The sequence below is a fragment of the Ceratotherium simum genome, chromosome 4 (genome assembly GCF_057802395.1).
Source record: "Ceratotherium simum simum isolate JZ-2026a chromosome 4, ASM5780239v1, whole genome shotgun sequence".
NCBI classification, from domain to species: Eukaryota; Metazoa; Chordata; class Mammalia; order Perissodactyla; family Rhinocerotidae; genus Ceratotherium; species Ceratotherium simum.
The window spans coordinates 10,333,982-10,351,867 of NC_141903.1; the positions used below are offsets into that span (position 1 = coordinate 10,333,982).

The 17,886-nt window shown below is 44.0% G+C and overlaps 1 protein-coding gene across 1 annotated transcript in view; it reads right to left on the reverse strand.

Moving 5' to 3' along the window:
* Positions 1-17,886, reverse strand: part of DOCK2 (dedicator of cytokinesis 2) — a 401,533-nt gene that overhangs the window by 350,837 nt on the left and 32,810 nt on the right. The window contains exons 5-9 of the mRNA XM_004428542.3: positions 17,707-17,803; positions 14,638-14,786; positions 9,404-9,539; positions 7,202-7,356; positions 3,143-3,224 (exon numbers count right to left, since the gene is read on the reverse strand). Of these exons, the coding sequence (XP_004428599.1) occupies positions 3,143-3,224; positions 7,202-7,356; positions 9,404-9,539; positions 14,638-14,786; positions 17,707-17,803 (619 nt within the window). The remainder of the gene's footprint in view (positions 1-3,142; positions 3,225-7,201; positions 7,357-9,403; positions 9,540-14,637; positions 14,787-17,706; positions 17,804-17,886) is intronic.

Genomic DNA, 17,886 nt, shown 5'->3' on the forward strand with positions numbered 1-17,886 from the left:
CATAATATATTTCCAGCTGTCCTATCCAGCTGATTCCCCACTATTCTCTGCATGTAAGCACTCTATTTTTGTCACAAAGATTTCTTTATTGCTCCACAAATACACAGTGCTTACTTTCAACTCTGGATCTTTCTTCCTAAGCCCCCTGTCCGCATCTCCACCTCAAATGCTTACCTCTTACACCTCTCTATATCCAAATCCTTTCCAACCTTAAAAGCTCAAGTCTTGCTTCCTTTATAATGACCTCCATCCCTCATTGTTTCTCGCCTCTCATTAGGATTTTTGAATTATTTATATTGGTATCTTTCAGAGGCATTGATATCTTTCAGAGGCATTGGTATCTTTCAGAGGCATTGGTATCTTTCAGAGCCACAGAGGCCCTGGCACATGCAAGTTTCCTTCGTAGATATTACGGGCTGAATTGCGTCCCCTCAAAATTCATATGTTGAAGTTCCTAACCCCCAGTATCTCAGAACGTGACTGTATTTGGAGATAGGGCCTTTAAAAAGAGGTGATTAAGCTAAAATGAAGTCATTAGAGTGGGCCCTAATCCAATACGACTGATGTCCTTATAAGAAGAGGAGATTAGGACACAGACACACAGAAGGAAGATCATGTGAAGACACATGGAGAAGACAGCCATCTGCAAGCCAAGAAGAGAGGCCTCAGAAGAAATCAACCCTGCCAACACCTTGATCTTGGACTTCCAGCTTCCAGAATTGTGAGAAAATAAATTGCTGTTGTTTAAGCCACCCAGTGTGTGATGCTTTGTAATGGTAGCCCTAGCAACTAATATACTACATAAACGTATAAAGTTCTTAGGTAAGCCCCCACTCTACCCTTCTTCTCCAAAAAGATTTCACTGGCTCAAAGGAAGACACCAGACCTTTAAGAGCTGCCTCTCAGAGACCCTTGGCATTAGAGAATCTTAATATGTTACATAAGCACAGCAAAACGCTTGAGCACAGGCTATTCTGTGGGGAGTGTGTAGACGGGCGCACCTCACTCAGAGTGTGCCCCAATCTGTGGTGTCTCCCAAACATTTCTACTTTGGCCTTACAAAACTCAGTTGTATTGGGGAAGCTTAGGCAGGACAATGAAACTTAAAACACGTGTCACCTGATTTAGCAATTCATTAGTACTCCATTTATCCTGTGTTAGCAGCAACCCCCAAACTGGGCAAAGTCTGAGGGAACCTTGTGGTATATGCTGCTTTCCTCTGACAGGGCCAAGGAGGGTACATGCTTATAAAGCAAACAGAGGGGAAGTCCACCACTGGCCTGACCCACATGCCAGCTCCTCAGACTTTGCCCCCAAAGAGGAAACTAGGAAGAGCTAACATCCGGAGAAAAGAGAAATAAGGCCAGTGAGGCCCATGCCTGCTGAGTCTTATCTCATCTCTAACTTAAACATCACCTCAATGCCCAATTGAAAGTAACTCCTAGTCCAACGCTATCACATCACCCTGTTTAAATTATCTGCGTTGCATGGGTTGCCTTCTGACATTTCTCTTGTTTATTTATTCATTCACCTATTTTCTGAATTCCCCCCATCACACCATGAGAGCAGGGGCCTATCAGCTTATTCACTGCTGTATCCCCAGCATCTAGCACAGAGCTTACACAGTAGGTACTCACTGGATAGCTCTTGAATCAATAAAAGAAGCTAGAGCACCATGACCTTCCTTGTGCTGAAATGAAGACTACCATCATTTCCAGAGAGGGAAGTATCAGCCTGTTGAACCAATCAACCAAGGTTCTCAAGTTCATTTGCTGTGGGAAGGAGAGGTGGCGGCACAGGCAGAATTCCATGAAGGCAGGATCACAATCTCATTAATATCAAGTGACACAAATTTACCGATGCCCTTTCCCACGTTGTTTACATCATGAATTGGTTCTCTGCAAAATGAACCACTGATTGATTCCCTGTCCCTCTCCCTCTCATGAAACATCTGTCTCTTGGTTTAATCAAGAAGCCCCATGGGACTCTCCTATTTATCAAGAAAATAAATAGGCTCCTCCTTCTAACTAATAATAGATAAACAGGATTGAGGCACATTTATATACGCCAAGAAAACTTTGTCTAAGCAATTAGGACCTGTGATCTTATTCCATGCCTCTGGCCCATTTTTCAGGAAATAACAAACAAAATAAATCTGCTGCACTCTAATCTAATTGTGACATAACATAAGACATTGCACCTAATGGGCTGTAACTGGAAAATTATTGTAGAGTAAGGTAGGTTAATCTAGCATGTCAGTCACTCCTGGATCAAACACACCAGTGTGGTCCATGCCCAAATCCCTCCCTGGCTCCTCCTCTGTAATTTCCCTTGATAACACAGGCAACACAGTGAAAAACTTCATAAATACATTTCTTCCCAAAGGAGCCTGCAGACAACAGCAATATCCTTAGACACCTTAAGATCATACTTTTAACACATTTTCATGGAAACAGGACAAGGGAGGGGTCTCTGCTGGAAATGATAACCCTATCTCCTTCTTTCCACTGTGTCTCCTTTCCAGAGCTAAAAAGCCAGGTTCACTCTCAGAAATAAATCATCCAAATAACAATTGATTTCAACATTTCTACATACATCTTGCCCAGTGAGTATTGGTATTTAGAAGGATGATCCCAGGGACCCGTAAGATCTTTAGTCATCTATGACTTAATTATGTTCAGAATATCCAATTTACCAAGGCAGTCAATGTTCTAGGAAGGTCTTTTTTTTTTCTGATATATTTTAGAAAGGTTTTTAGAAGGTCTGAACCAAAGAAAAGAACTCAGTGTAACCGTGAATTAACTAGAAAATCAGAATAGCTGCTGTACCCAGTGCCCCTAGACATGATTGCTGGAAGAGGTTTGTGCTTGTTTACATAGAGCTCTGCATGTGTTCTCTGTGTGCACAAGCACGAGAAAGAGACAGGGCAGGAGGGAGAAAGAGACAAAAGGAGAAGATCCACCTTCCCAACAGCTTCCTGAGGGCACACAATGCCCTCCACCTGCTCCAAATCTCTGCAGAAAGCCCAGAACATGGCTCTGCACCGAGGCTGCACTCCCTGCTGACCAACTGACCAGCCATATTTCCAAGATCACATCCTTTGAGTGTGGAACGTGGTAATGAGAAGACAGCGCACACCCACCGTGAAGACCACCTTCAGGTTGTTGAGCATCTCGATCTCCTTCGGGAAGCCCCTGCTGCCCCATCGCACCAGGTAGTTCTCACTGTGGGAAAAGGAGTGGCAACCCGTTACTGCCAGGGGCTCAACATTCATTCAGCAAAAATATTCACAGAACCTCTGCTGTGTGCCCGACACCATGCTGGCCTCTGGGGACACAGTAGTGTTTGAGACAGACGTGGTCCCTCTCTGCAAGATCACAGTCCCACCAGGGAGATAGACGTTAGACAAGCAGGGGCAGAGAATTACTAACACATGTATATTCACAACTCCCTTCCCTCTCCCATCTGCTGGGCAAATTCTGGCCCAGATGCCTAATATTTTTGAAGAGCAGCAGCTTTCTCTGTAGAGGTTATTAAGGGTGGCAGAGATGAGGGTGAAAGGATTTTTGTATGTTTTGCTGGATATTAAGAATGTATTTACCCTTCCCACCGCACTCCCCTTTCAAGACTGAGTAAAGATTTGAATTATTTTAAATTATCTGTTCGATGGAGAACTGTTTCCTTGAACGGAACGTCACACTGTGATGGACTGTAGAGGGTCTTAACCATTATCTGAGATAAGCTTAAATAACTATTTAAATGCAGTTATGACAACTATTTATATGCAATTGTGCTATAAAGAAAAAGTTCAGGATGTTGTGAGAATGTATATCAGAAGAGCCTGGCCTAGTCTTGGTGGTCAGGGAAGTCTTTGCTGAGGATATGAACATAAATAAAGTTGGTCAGGAAAAGAGAGTGGGAAAGGGAAATGTTTTAGGCAATGCAAACATGTGTGCAAAGGCCCAGAGGCAGAACGGAGCTTGATGCATCTAAAAAACAGATCCAAGGGGAAAATGGTAAGAGAAAAATTAGAGAGAGAGGCTGGGCCATGTAGGTCTTATAGGCCATTCAAGGATTTTGACTTGATCCTAACAGTCATGAAAACCCACTGAAGGATTTTATGAGGGGCAGTCACACAGATCTGACATAAGGTCATTTATCATCTCACATCTTCTAGCAACCATACATCACCTGTGTGGTTCCTTCTCGTCAGTGCAGCCGCACTGGGAAGATCAGGAAGTCTAGTGCTTCTTTAATTTAGGAGAAGCTTAGTACCCTTTGCTGAGTTGAGTCATTAGGTTTCCCATGCCATGCAGGAGCACATAGTTGGTGCTAAATAAATGCCCATTTTCTTGAGTTAGGATAAAAACTAAATAAAGCTCAAAAACCAAGTCAGCTCAAAAAGGTACAATAAGAGAATTCAACAAAGTAAAGGAGAATTGCCTTCTTCTTAGAGATTTGTTCTCTCTGACGTCTTGTTCCTCTCTCCACTCACCCCTAGAAGACGAATGAGAGTAGTCCAAGCTAGGTTCAAGGGGGAAATGGAACTGATAACAAACGAACACAGCCCCAGGTTAACCAATGGTTAAAATTCAATCAGGTTGAATGTACCCTTTTCCTTCTTTCTTTTTTAGTAAGATCTAAAAATTATCGTGGAATTTTCAGCAAACTAACCACAACCCTCCAGGGCTGCATCCTCAAATAAAAAAAGGATTTTTAACAATTATTTCCCGTTGGTTATTTGTGGACTGTCGTAGTGAAATAGCTGGTTATTTCCCAGGATCCTTCATAACATGTAGCATACCTAGTCGAGAACCAGCCTGCTAGGTCAAACATCAGGCACCAGCAATTTTCTTCTAGGAGAAATGCAATCATAAATAAGAAAAGTAATTTACAGGGCCAAGCTGGCCCCATCCATCCTTGCCCAGGAAGACCTGGGTGGTAAATCCAAAGGTCCACCTGGCACCAAGATGGGTGAGACCTCCTGCAAATGACTCCCTCCTCAGGGGAAGGGGGAAGACCATTCCAATCCTCCTTGAGCTCTTTTTTGAAATTAGCCTTGCCACTGGCCTGATGCCCAAACTGCTTCTTTTTGGTCCTGCAAAAATTTACCTTAAATTTCCCAAACCAGATCTCTTCAGGCATCTACTGGACTCGGACTGTGATTTATCTCAACATTGAAAGGTCAGTTCCAGCCAAATCCCCCCCAGTCCACATCTGGGCCACATTGCAGATGTCCTAACTTGCCTATGGTTCACTGTATGTCAACCCAAGCTGGGGCAGGCAGGAGTGGAGAAGACTGGTTTCTTAGGGAGAGAGCAGCCATCCAGAGTCAGATTGACATGTGGGTGCTTCCAAGTTCCCCTGCCCCTTTCCTGTACCATGCCTCTTCGCTTCTTTCTTTGTTTTCTACTGTTTTTTTCTTTTTTTGGCTTCTGCCCTTTTTGCTCGCCTCCTCCTCATCTCTCACTCTCCTTAGGGCTTCTCTGTGTCTCTCAGAGGCATCACTCAGGCATGCCCCATCGAGCACATCATCCAGCGTGACACATCAGGGAACAGAGCTGCCATCCCACTGATCCATCACCTCCCTCCACCGAGCTGGTTCAGGCCATCCACCACTTAGATGGGCCAGTAGGCCAGGCACCCTTGTCAATTCGGCCATGAGATATCCTTGTGTTTCCTGAGAGGCAGGGGGGTCCTACGAGTGCTTTCAGGATCTTTGTCACAGGCGCCTTGAGAGCAGCTGACAGGGAATAGCAAGGGGCCTATGACACGCAGACTACTACAAGACTATCTCTAAGGAAGCAGAAACACTGGTTTGCAGCTTGCACTGAGGCCTAGCCAGGTGAACTGGGCTGACTCTTTAACACTAGGGATTTAGGTTCACTATAAAGAATAGCTTTCCACCATAGCAGTGCTGAAACCCTGCTAAGATCCTCTCAGGATATTTGATACAACTCTTTTCTTGGTGACAGACTAAAGTGAGAACTAGCTTGTCTTTGGAGTCAGACGGACCTGGGTAGAAATCTCAGCTCTGTCATTTATAAATATGTGTGACTTTGGGCAAGTCACCTGACCTCCCTGAACCTCATTTTCTCACCCAAATGGCATGAAGTAATGAGGATTAAATGAGATCATGCACAGACCTCAGGTCAGTCTTCTTAGATGGACAGCCCCTCCATGTTTCATAAACATCTCCAGGAGAGCCATTATTTCCTAAAGCACCACTTTTCACTGGGCAGTGTACATTATCTTACATAATCATCACAACAACCAAGCCAGGAAGACATCGTTTTCTCCATAAAGGCAGAGGATCATGCTCCAGCTCCATTTTGATGCATCAGTGCATCAACTCGGACCTCATTTCATGGGACCATGTGTTGGCCCAAAACCCTACTGGTGGAGATAAGCAGTGGTTGCCTGGGAGGAAGGATGGTCTCAGCCACAAGCAGAGGCCAGGGGGCTGACAGTGGGGGCTGGAGGTGTATCAAAGTCTTTTCCCTGGAGATTCTCAAAGGTGTCTTCCCTTCCTCGAGCTGAGGCACTCAGAAGTTCCCTCAGTTCCTCCGTTCTCAAGAACAATTAAATAATAATTAATAATAACAGCCACCGCCACTTGGAGCACAGAAACCACATGCCGGGCCCCGTGCTTCATGTGCTTTTTCTCCTAAAAGTCTGACGGAAATGACCCCATGAGGTTGGCACTCACATTTTGCAAATGGGAAACTCAGGCTTAAGAAAAGTTAACAACCTGCCCAGGGTTAAGAAAGAGAAAAGAGTGGGACCAGGATGTGAAGCCAGGCAGATTCAGAGCCCACAATCCTAGCCCATCGCTACCATAGGAAATGGAATTTTCATCATTCATTTCCTAATTCCCAATTTAAGAGTAGATATTTTTATTTTCTCCAATGATACCTGTCTGAATCTTGTTGTTTCTGGTTGTTTTCCAGTAATCAGAAACCTATTTACAAAGCCCTACTGTGTAAGCATAACCCCACTGTGGGAAAAACTTGGTGGTGAGTAATATTTCCACCTGACTCTCACACCCTTAAAGAAGTTATTTCCACATTCTCAGTTAGGCTGAGTTCTCTTCCAGGGGGGAATTTCTCCACAAGAGATTGTGGAAAGAAAAGATGTTCCGTGCTCTGCCAAGTCCAACCTCCCACATACAGAGAAGTGAGGCAATATTGAGCACACCTACCTTATGACCATTTGCTTGTTGGGGTCATAGAGAGACATGAAGAGCTCAGCATCTTCCCCAATTCTGCACACAAAGTTTCTCACAAAGACATAGAGGCTGTGGGTGGGGGATGAGGAGATCCGGGAATACATTCCATAATCTGGCTGGTCTTTTGACTGAGAAGTAGAAGGAAAAAGGGAAGAAGATAGAGAAAATTAGCCCAGCACCATTTAGGACAACAGAAAGACGGTCCAGGACATTGAGAGTTACGTAGGTTTCAAGCCCGAAAATTTCAGCGTTATACCCAGGTCTACCACCAAAAGTTTCTGCAATCTGAGCCAAGTCACTTTAACTCTCTTGGCCTTGATTTTCCCATCTTGGGAAACACCACCACTGACCCAGCCTTTCTGGTAAAGTTAGTGTCATTAAAATCACAAACTATAAAAGAAAAAATTGCTTAAATGGACTTCATCATAAGTAAAAACTTTTGCTTTTTGAAAGACACATTTAAGAAAATGAAAAGGCCAGTACAGACTTGAGAGAAAATATATTTGCAAAACATATATCTGATAAAGAATTTGTATCCATATTATACAAAGAATTCTTACAACTCAATGACAAGAAAATCCACCCAATTAAAATGGGCAAAATATTTAAGTAGACACTTCACAAAAAAAGATACAAATGGCAATGGTTAGTCAACACTAGTCATTCAAGGAAATGCAAACTAAAACCACAATGAAATACCACTAGAATGGCTAAAGTTAAAAGACTGACAATGCCAAGTGCTGACAAGAATGTGGAGCAATTGGCACCCTCGTATATTGTTGATGGGGATGGAAAATTGCACAGCCCTCCGGGAAATGGTATGCCAGTAACTTAAAAAGCTGAAAATACACTTATCATATGATCCAGCAATCCTACTGCCAGGTATTATTCAAAAAGAATGAAAACATATGTCCACGCAAAGATGTGTATGCAGATGTTCATAGCAGTATTAGTTATAATAGCCCCACACTGGAAACAACCCAAATGTCCAACAGACAATGGTATTCACATAACTCTAGTTTATAGCAACTCAGCAAGGAGAAGGGAAAAACACTAATATACACAACAACATGAGCCTCAAAAATATCATGCTGAGGAAAAGAAGTCAAACAGAAAAACCATACGATTCCATTTATATGAAACTCCGGAAAAGGCAAAAGTATTGTCACAGAAAGCAAATTAGGGGTTGCATGGGGCTTGGGGTTGAGGAAAGGGATTGACTGTAAAGGAACTCAAAGAAACTTTTAGGGTAGTAGAACCATTCTATATCTTGATTGTGGTGGAGTTTACCCAATACTATATATTAGTAAGATTCATTAGACTATAATTTAAAATGAATTAATTTTATTGTGTGAAAATCATATCTCTATAAAGATAAAAATAAAGTTGCTTTCAAATAATATAAATTGGCTAAGATGATTTTGTTTTAAATATAAATCATATTATGTTAACCTTGAAAAGATTATGTTTCCTTGAAATCTTTCTTTGGCTTCCCACCACATGGAATAGCATCTAAACTCTTTTCCATGACCCCTCTGGTCCTGTAAGAGCTGGCTCCTGCTACCTACCTCTCCAAATCATTGCCTAAACTCTCGCACTGCTCTTCATGCCACATTGACACTGACGTTTCTACTCCTTGAACATTCAGAACTCAGACCTACCTCAGGGCCTTTGCACTGGCTGCTCCCTCTGTGTACAATACCCTGTTCCTAGATCTTCCCAGCCTGGTGCCTTCACATTATTCAAGTGTCATCTCAGATGTCACTCCTCAGAGAGGCCTTTCCTGATGGTACCTTTTAAAATAGCTTCTGATTCACTCTGATTCACATAATTCTAGTTTATTTCCTTTTAGAAACATCACCATCTGGAATTAATTTGTCCATTTATTTATTTACTTTTTTATTGCCTTTCTTCTCTTCTCCTCTCTGGAATATAAAAGCTCCATGAGAGTAGGAGACTTGCCCGGCACTAAATTACCTGTGGGATGGATGCTGAATGAATCACAGATCCAAGTACAAAAACACAATAAAATGTGTCTGGTTACTGATCATCTCAGGTCATAGGACAGATGTCCCCTTGAATAATATATAGTCTGGTTAATTAGCCTATTATTTTAAGTTTATGATGTGCCAAACGCCTGCCTGGCATGGCCAAAGCCTGTTTCACAAAGCTCACCATTTCTTCCTTGATGCGCTCTGTGATTTTATCAGTTGCTTCCTCGTGTGCATGGAACAAGCTGATGACGCTGGTATTATCTGGGTCTAAGATATTTCCGTCTTCATCTCTGACGATCAGATCAAGCTCAAGGATTCTAAAAAGCAAAAACAAGAGGTAAGGATAAATCAGGGGAGGCTGAAGACTTTAGGACGTTGGTGAGAAGTTTCTTCCGCAAAGTTCACCTGATTCTGAGGATCACAGACCCCCATAGAACAGTTAGCTCTACGTCGAGGGCCTTGCACACAACGGGATTCACACTGGGACAGTTCAGCCTCCTTGGGAGGTACTGTAGCAGTGTGTATTAAAACTTTTTAAAATGTATATTTCCTGCGATATTGAACCTAGAGAAACACCCACACTTGAACGAGGGTGTGAGTTGCAGCATTGCTCACATCAGCAAAGTGTTGAAAGAAACCAAAATGTCTGTCCAAGGGGAAATGGCTAACTAAACTGTGATCTGTAATGAAATTCCATGCAGCAGGGTTTAAACAATATGATATAGTTTTGATATGTTTAATGATACATCTCAGTGAACCAAATCGAGTATGGAAAAACGCATAAACAGTGTGTTTTATGTAAAAAAACAAACTGAGCCAGATATGTTACCAGGATGCATATACGTGAGTGACAACGGACAGAGAGAAAAGTCTGGACAAAAAGCACCAAACTAGCAATACTACCTGCACAGTACCTGTGAGGAGAGGAGAGCCCCGGGACTAGCAGGGCTGGAGGGGTCAAAGGGGACACAAGCCATAGCTTAATTTGTTTAACGTTTATATAATATAATATAGAATAATATAATAAACATATATGCAGAGAAGGTACTCATGTATTAATCACTCAGTAACGATTTGAAAATAGTTCTTGGGGGAAAAAAATCTTGGATATATTGATTCTTACCCACAGCTTGCTCTTTAGCTCTTTGATTTCCAGGCCACAAGCTTTTCCTTGTTTGGTATTGATTTGTTTCACCTGTACCTGCCATTCTGATTGGCACTGAAGATACCAATAACAGCAAACACACAGCACGTGGGATAAGCTCACACATGTTAAATGTTTTATGTATACTAATGCATTTAACCCTTATAACAACTCTACGAGAAAGGTACTATTAATACGCCCATTTTACAGGTGAAGAAAAGACTGAGGTTATGGGTGCTAATTAATTTGCTCAAGGTCACATAGCTAGTAAAAAGTAATATGGCATCCTAGTGTGCACTCAACCTCTATGGTATACGTTCTAGATATCAGGTGCTTAGAAGCAGTATTGGGTTGGGGCACAGGGGGCAGGTTTGCAGAGGCATTAATGTGAAGCTGCTTTTGCATTTGATGTCGAGATGGAGAACGTCAGTTGTCCATAGAAAGAAGGTAGAGGAGATCGATGGAGACTCTGAGAAGGCCAACAGTGGTACAGCTCAGGCACCACTACGGAGTACCAGATTCAGGAAGGGCAGCAAGGACAAATGAATGAGACTAAGTTTTCATCTCTTATTTGAGAATCAGATTGACAGGCACATCTCCCATCTCATCCAAATGCAAATGGAAGGGAGCCAGGTTCACCCATTTGTCCACATTGATTAGGAAATTAACTTCCAACTAGATATGACTCATAATGTTGCGCAGCCATGCTGCCAAATGGGCCATGATAACGGGGAATAAATGCATTCAACTAATGCCAAGCAGAGGCTCGTGCGACCTCGGAAAAGATGGAGCATAGCCAATACATAATTTAATGCCAAGATCTCTCTAGCTCTTTCTCCTCAAAATTTATCAAAGTGGATTCGGTTCTAAAATGTATGAATAAAACACTCTCCTGGGCCCAGCTATCTTGGGATTTGGAGGAGTCATTTGAGGAATCTTCACTCCTTGAGTACCAAACAGTTTGTCCATTCCCAGTCTCACTTGGAACTTTGGAAGCTTTAGTAGTCATGGGGCAGGACTGTCGGGATGCCCATGAGCCAGGATCAGGAGAGGCTGTGCCCCAGAAGGACAGCTGACCATTTGTCTTGGACAACTGAGCATTTTGACATTTTTTCCTCAGGAGGTAGTCCCACTGCTCTCTTCTGTTCAAGAAAGTGATAAAATGAACCCAAGATGAGGGCAGGAGAAGAAGCCCCCACTATACCCATTTTTCAAAAAAAATATTTTTTTTAATGATAAAGGAAATAGAAACGGCTCCTTCTGTGGCTTCCCATCACCCTCTGGACAATTCCCCACTTCTTCACTTGGCACTCAGGCCCTCAAGGTTCCAGCCCCTGCCTGCCTTCCTCTCCATGTTCATGTCATCTCTCAGCTCCTCCCATGTTCTCTCTCTCTCTTGATTTTCTCGACTCATAATTCCTGCTAGTCTTGTTAGATTCAGGGCTGGTGTCACCCCCTGCCCTGCCTCCCACCCCCAGTCTCCTCCCACCCTCTCGTCCATGCTTCTCCTCTCATGAAATCATGACTTCCTACTCAAGTGTCTGTTTACTTGTCTCTCTCCCTCCCTCCTCCAACGCAGTTCTTGGGAGGCAGTAGAATGCAGCAGGCAGGTGCTTGAACTCTGGAGCCAAGCTACCTGTTCTAACTCAGTGCATCCTGGGAAAAACGACCTAACCACTCTAAGCTTCAGTTTCCTCATCTGAGAGATAGGGATGATAATAGTACCTGCCTCACAGAGTTGTCATGAGACTTAACTGAGTTAACACATGGAAAGTGCCTAAAACAGTGCCTGGAAGAGAGTAAGCACCCAGCAAGTGACTATTAGTTCTCACCGCTTGCTTTTTGTTGTTGCTATTGTTAAAGATAGAGGCTGCATTTTGTAAATGTCTATATCCTTAGGGCCCACCAGTTGCTCAACAACAGTTGGATGTCTGAATGAAGGAATAGAGTGAATGAGGAAAGACACAGGCTGATTCTGATCAACCTTCCAGCTCTCAGTTCCAGTCGTGCTTCCCTGACCCTCACAGCCTGAGGCCGTGCTCCCCACACGGGTCCTGCCACTGCCCAGAGCTCTGGCCTTCTGGCTGTCAGAAAGCCGCTCACCCTCTCAGAGCTCTGAGCCCCCGGGAGACCCGGCCAGTGTTAATGGAAGGTGCTGAAGTCTCTCCCACTCCCAAATGAAGTCATCAGGGAGGGGAGGCAAGAAGCAAGGGGCCCCTCAGCTCAGGGCCTCAGTCCCCAGGGTGTCTCTCACTTCCCCAAAGCAACCAACCGAAACTGAAAGCACAGGGCTGCTCTGGGCGAAGCTGCAGAGCGAGGCTGGTTTAGGGAGGACCCTCCTTCTCCTCTTTCTCCCATCACCACCATCCGTGCACTCATTCAGTCCTCATTCACTGGGCACCTACTGTGTGCAGATTGCATTCCCGGCACACAAAGAGGAACTGCACAGTGACTGTCAGAGAGCTCCCAGCACAGCAGGGAGACAGGCCCATGAGGAGGCCATCACCGTTCAGGGAGCTAAGGGCCTGCAAGAGTGCCCAACCCAGCCCGGGTCAGGAGGGGGACAATCAGGGTAGGCTTCCTAGAAGCGGTGACCGTTTCTTCCACCCCTGGGCCTTTTTCTCAGGAGCCCCAGTGAGGAAACAAGATCTGAAGGTCACGGAGGCCGCTACTGTAAAGCAGCAACACTCCCTCAGTTCCCATACTCCCAGATGCCACTGTGCTGAGCTCAAGACTTCACGGCACCAATGGCGGCATCAGCTGCGTGGCAAACCCTTCCTGTCACTTTGGGATAACGTGTTATAAGCAGATTTGGACATGCTTGCTGGCTGCCAGCAGGGGAACCAGCAGGGGGACTGTGTGTGCTCCTGGGACGGGAAGGAGGTCTAAGTAGAACCCACTGACTTTCCTCTTCGGATCTTCTTCCTAGTGCATGTGACAAAGGCTGTTTGTTTCCCAGCAGCCATGCTGGGAATTTTCTTCTCACTCCCATTGAATAGGTTCTTTCTACTTCTCCCTCAGGCCCTATGTTCCAGCCTTCTGACCCACTTTGCAATCTTCTGAACACATCATGCTCTCTCATGCACTCTCACCCTCCCTTTTTTAGCCTACTTAACGCTTCTTTATCTTTCAAAATTCAACTCTGGGTCACCTCCTCCAGGAAGCCTTCCTTGACTTCCTTCTCCAAGTCGAATTAAGAACACTTTTGCTTCCTAAGCCATCAAACATACCACAATTCATAGCATAGTTCACTTGTAACTCACTCCTAACTGTACTATGGTCCCTTAGAGAACAGGAACTTTTATTTCTATAGCCTTGAAACCTAGCAGGAAATCAGGCCAATCATAAGTGCTCAAAACATGTTTGTTGTTGGGATAAATAACCAAATGAGTAAGATGCTTAGAGGGCATTCAAATCACGGGAAGGGAGGGACGGCCTTTACAGTTCTCAGATGCTATCCAAGCAGCACAGTGGTGAGGCTCATGGACTCTGGAGCCAGACTGTCGGGGTCTAAATTCTGGTTCTGCCATTTACAAGCTGTGTGCCTCTGGACAAGCTACTCAACCTCTTTAAGAGCCTCAGTTTCTGCATCTGCAGAAAAGGAAGACAATAAAACTGCAGACCTCAGAGAGTTGTTCTAAGAATTAAATGAGACAAGGCATGTAAAACACTTCACATCAAGCCTGGTGCGTAATAAGCTCTGACGAAATGTTAGTTAATAATATTATTATCACTCTTATTATTATCAGTGGGTTGTCCTGCCTCAAAAGTTGTTTCACGTCTTCTTAACTTCACAGCATTCAAACTCCAACCAGTTTCTGCTGCTTCTCTTTTGAGGAAACGCTTCTGTAACTGGGCATATGAGGTAGCTGATGGCATGAGGCTTGGATAATTTAGGATGAGGGAAGGGACATTAAGTCTCACACTGGGATCTAAGGGAGAGTTTTGTAAATGTAGGAATAAAATGACAACTAAGCTGAAAGTGAAGCAGCATGACTGTACTCCCCAGCCCCTTGGAAGTAGGTTAAACGAATGTCTTAAATCTCTCAGCCCGGTAAGAACCACTGCATAAGCAAGGCTTCTCTCCACTTGCCTGTCCCACAGGGGTGATAACAAAGGCACACAAGCACGGCCATTGGTAACAGCCTTCTCTCAAATAGAAAGTGGCAAACTCACATCTAAAAATGAAAACAAGCTTCTTGGAAGGAAGACAGGGAAGAAGGGGGTTGGGTCAGGGAGGAAAGTATCTTTTCAGAGGAAAGAGAGGTTACTTGTTGCCATAGTCGATTTTGGACGTGACTTTCTGCTTCAGTTCCTTCAGCTCGTCCTTGGGCAGAGTTCCTGAGAGGAGCTGGGACCGCCACTCCATCAGGTCGTACATCATGGACTGCACCTGGAGGAACCGCTCCTTTTTGCTGGCCTAGGAGACAGGAAACAATGTGCAGTCACCTGTGCCGAAGGTGCCTGGGCAACTCTCTGACAGACTGTGCCCAAGTCAGGCGAGCGTGCTCAGGGGCCATAGCCTGAGCGTCTCTCCCGGCCCTTCCTCAGCTGTGAAGGGATTGCGTGGTGGGTGGTCTCAGTCATTGACATATTTCCTCCCCTGGACCACAGGGGTTTCCCAAAAGCAAAAGTAATAATCCTAAACTCTTCTTAGTTAAAGAAAGGGTGATTTCTGACTCTTATCCAAAAAGACACTTGTTGAGCAGGAATGCCATGAACGTCTGCATAATGCACGTCCTGGAGCTCAGGCCCTTTAAGGCTGGGAGCCACGGCCACTTCTGTGGTGACAAAGGCCCATTTCTAGGGCAGTGTTCCCCCAAGTGTGACACGTGTACAACCTGTGGGACACAAGATGGCTTTGGGTGGTACAAAGACACAACATCAAATATGGTGATTCTCTTCCACTCTCCTTCTATCCTGCTTAAGGGAAGGAGAAAGCTGCAGTTTCGTAGTATGTCTTTAACTTCTCTCTCACATTTGTTAATTTCATTTTTAACAAAGAGAGAGAGATCTTGGGCTCAGAGCTTTTGATGGGTACTGTAACAAGTATTTAATAACATGGTCTTGTTTTCATTCTATTTATTTGAATATTGTTCTTCTAATTGTGCCAAGTACTTTTTGTTTTTTTTTGGAAGATCAGCCCTGAGCTATCATCCATGCTAATCCTCCTCTTTTTGCTGAGGAAGACTGGTCCTGAGCTAATAGCTATTGCCAATCCTCCTCCTTTTTTTTTTCCCCCAAAGCCCCAGTAGATAGTTGTATGTCATAGCCGCACATCCTTCTAGTTGCTGTATGCGGGACGCGGCCTCAGCATGGCTAGAGAAGCGGTGCATCGGTGCGTGCCCGGGATCCGAACCCAGGCCGCCAGTAGCGGAGTGCGCGCACCTAAACACTAAGCCACGGGGCCGGCCCTGTGCCAAGTACTTTTGACTTTCCATTTGGGAAAGCATGTGTGGTGTAATAAAATATATTTATATTTGGTGTTCATTCTCCTTCTTGGCACAGAGCTCCTAAAACCCTTGGAATTTCCTGAGTGATAGGAGCTTCTCTTCTTATTCTTCTTTTGACCATACCTAAGTTTATGCTAATGACATGATAGCTTCAGGATGGGGGCTGGATGCCAGACAAAGCAACCACGTGATTAGAGGGCTGGAACTTTCAGCCCAGTCCCCTCACGTCCCCTATCCTCAACCTCCAGGGAGGGGAGAGGGGCTAGAGACTGACCTCGACAACCAATGGCCAAAGATTCAATCAATCATGCCTATGGAACAAAACTTCGATTAAAACCCTTGAACAACAAGGATCAAAGAGCTTTCCAGACAGTGAACATATCAATGTGCTGGGAGGGTGGCATGCTGGAGAAGGTGTGGAAGCTCTGTGCCCAGCCCCACCCCAGCACCTTGCCCTGTGTATCTCTTCCATTTGGCTGTTCCTGCATCATATCCTTTATAATAAAACAGTAACCATAAATATAGCACTTTCCAGGGCTCTGTGAGTTGTTCTAGGGAATTATGGACCCTGAGGTGGGAGTGGGGAGGAATTGTGGGAACCTCTGAACTTGTACCAAGTTTGGACAGAAGTGCAATAGCCTGGGGACCTGAGACTTGGGACTGGCATCTGAAGTAAGGACAGTCTTGTAGGACTGAGCCCTTAAACCTGTGGAGTCTGGTGCTGACTCTGGGTAGTCAGCATTAGAACTGAATTGAATTGTAGGGCATCCAGTTGGTGTCGGAGAACTGGAGAATTGTTGGAATGATGCAGCATGCTATAAAAGTCCTTATGTAAATTATTTAAGTTTACTAAAAAGGAAGCCAATTTAGGTATTAAGTAAATATTACACAGGTGGTATGCAGATATAGCAAGAATCATGAAGGTGATACTGAAATACTGGAAATTTAAGGATCTCTTTACTGGGGTAAAAGGCATGATGGACTTGCTATTCAAAGATTTCTCAAAGGAAAATGCCAAGTTTCCATGGTTCATGTGTATGTGATGCTTTAAAAGGAGTAGTGGAGATGAATAACTAACCACTTGAGCCTCAAGTCTACTGTTTGCCCCCTAAACTTTCCTAACAACTTTTGGGAAACTTACCGAATTGGATGTGCCAATTACCACATATTATGAAATATCCACTTGTGAGTTAACATGTACAAACATAAAAGTTAAGTCTATAAATAGTATGTATATATCAGTAGGTGTGCGTGGTGCTGTAACAAATGAGCAGTAAGCTTCGGTTGACATTTTCACTCTCAGCTTAATGGTTTGCTTAGCTAATTGCTTTCATTAAGGAGCTTTAGAGGCATCAAAGGAGGATTTAAAATTAGATTTGCTTCAATAGAGGGAAAACACACGCAAAATGCATTCTTTGTTTTTCCAGGGTCAAAGCTTCCTCACAGATTTGAGGACAATAGCCATTAGTTAATTAATATTTGAGAACAGTATTTCTCAAGTTATCAGCAGACCACCAAATCAAAATCCCCTGAGTTTATTAAAAATGCAGATTACTAAACCCCATTAAAGGAAGCTCTATTTTTTAACAGCTTTCAAGGTGATTCTTATGCATACTTAAGTTTGACAACATTCGCACTCCTTTAAAAACAGAAGGATCACACCAGACCCCATTTATTATGGCTCTGTCATTAGCTTGCTGTGTGACTTTGAAAAAAATCACCTAACCTCTCTGGGCCTTGATGTCCTCATACATTATACTTACTGTCTGTTCTACTATGCCACTAAAGCCACTCTGGTCTGCTCTTCTCAAGGCTAAATTCCAAATTTGAACCAAAGCAAAGACTGCAAGAAGCTTCCATCCCAGGGAGCAGGGTTTTGAGTCTCACCACATAGAGCTGTTTCCAGATGCTGCCCCATTCCCAAAGTGTTGTTGTCACTTCTTGTGCCAGAGGAATTTCTGCAGGAATGATGTTCTCGATATTTCTATTTAAGGTGGGAGAGAAAATGGTGTGAAATTGAGACCCAGGTGATAACAAGATAAAATACTGGCATATTTCATTACATTG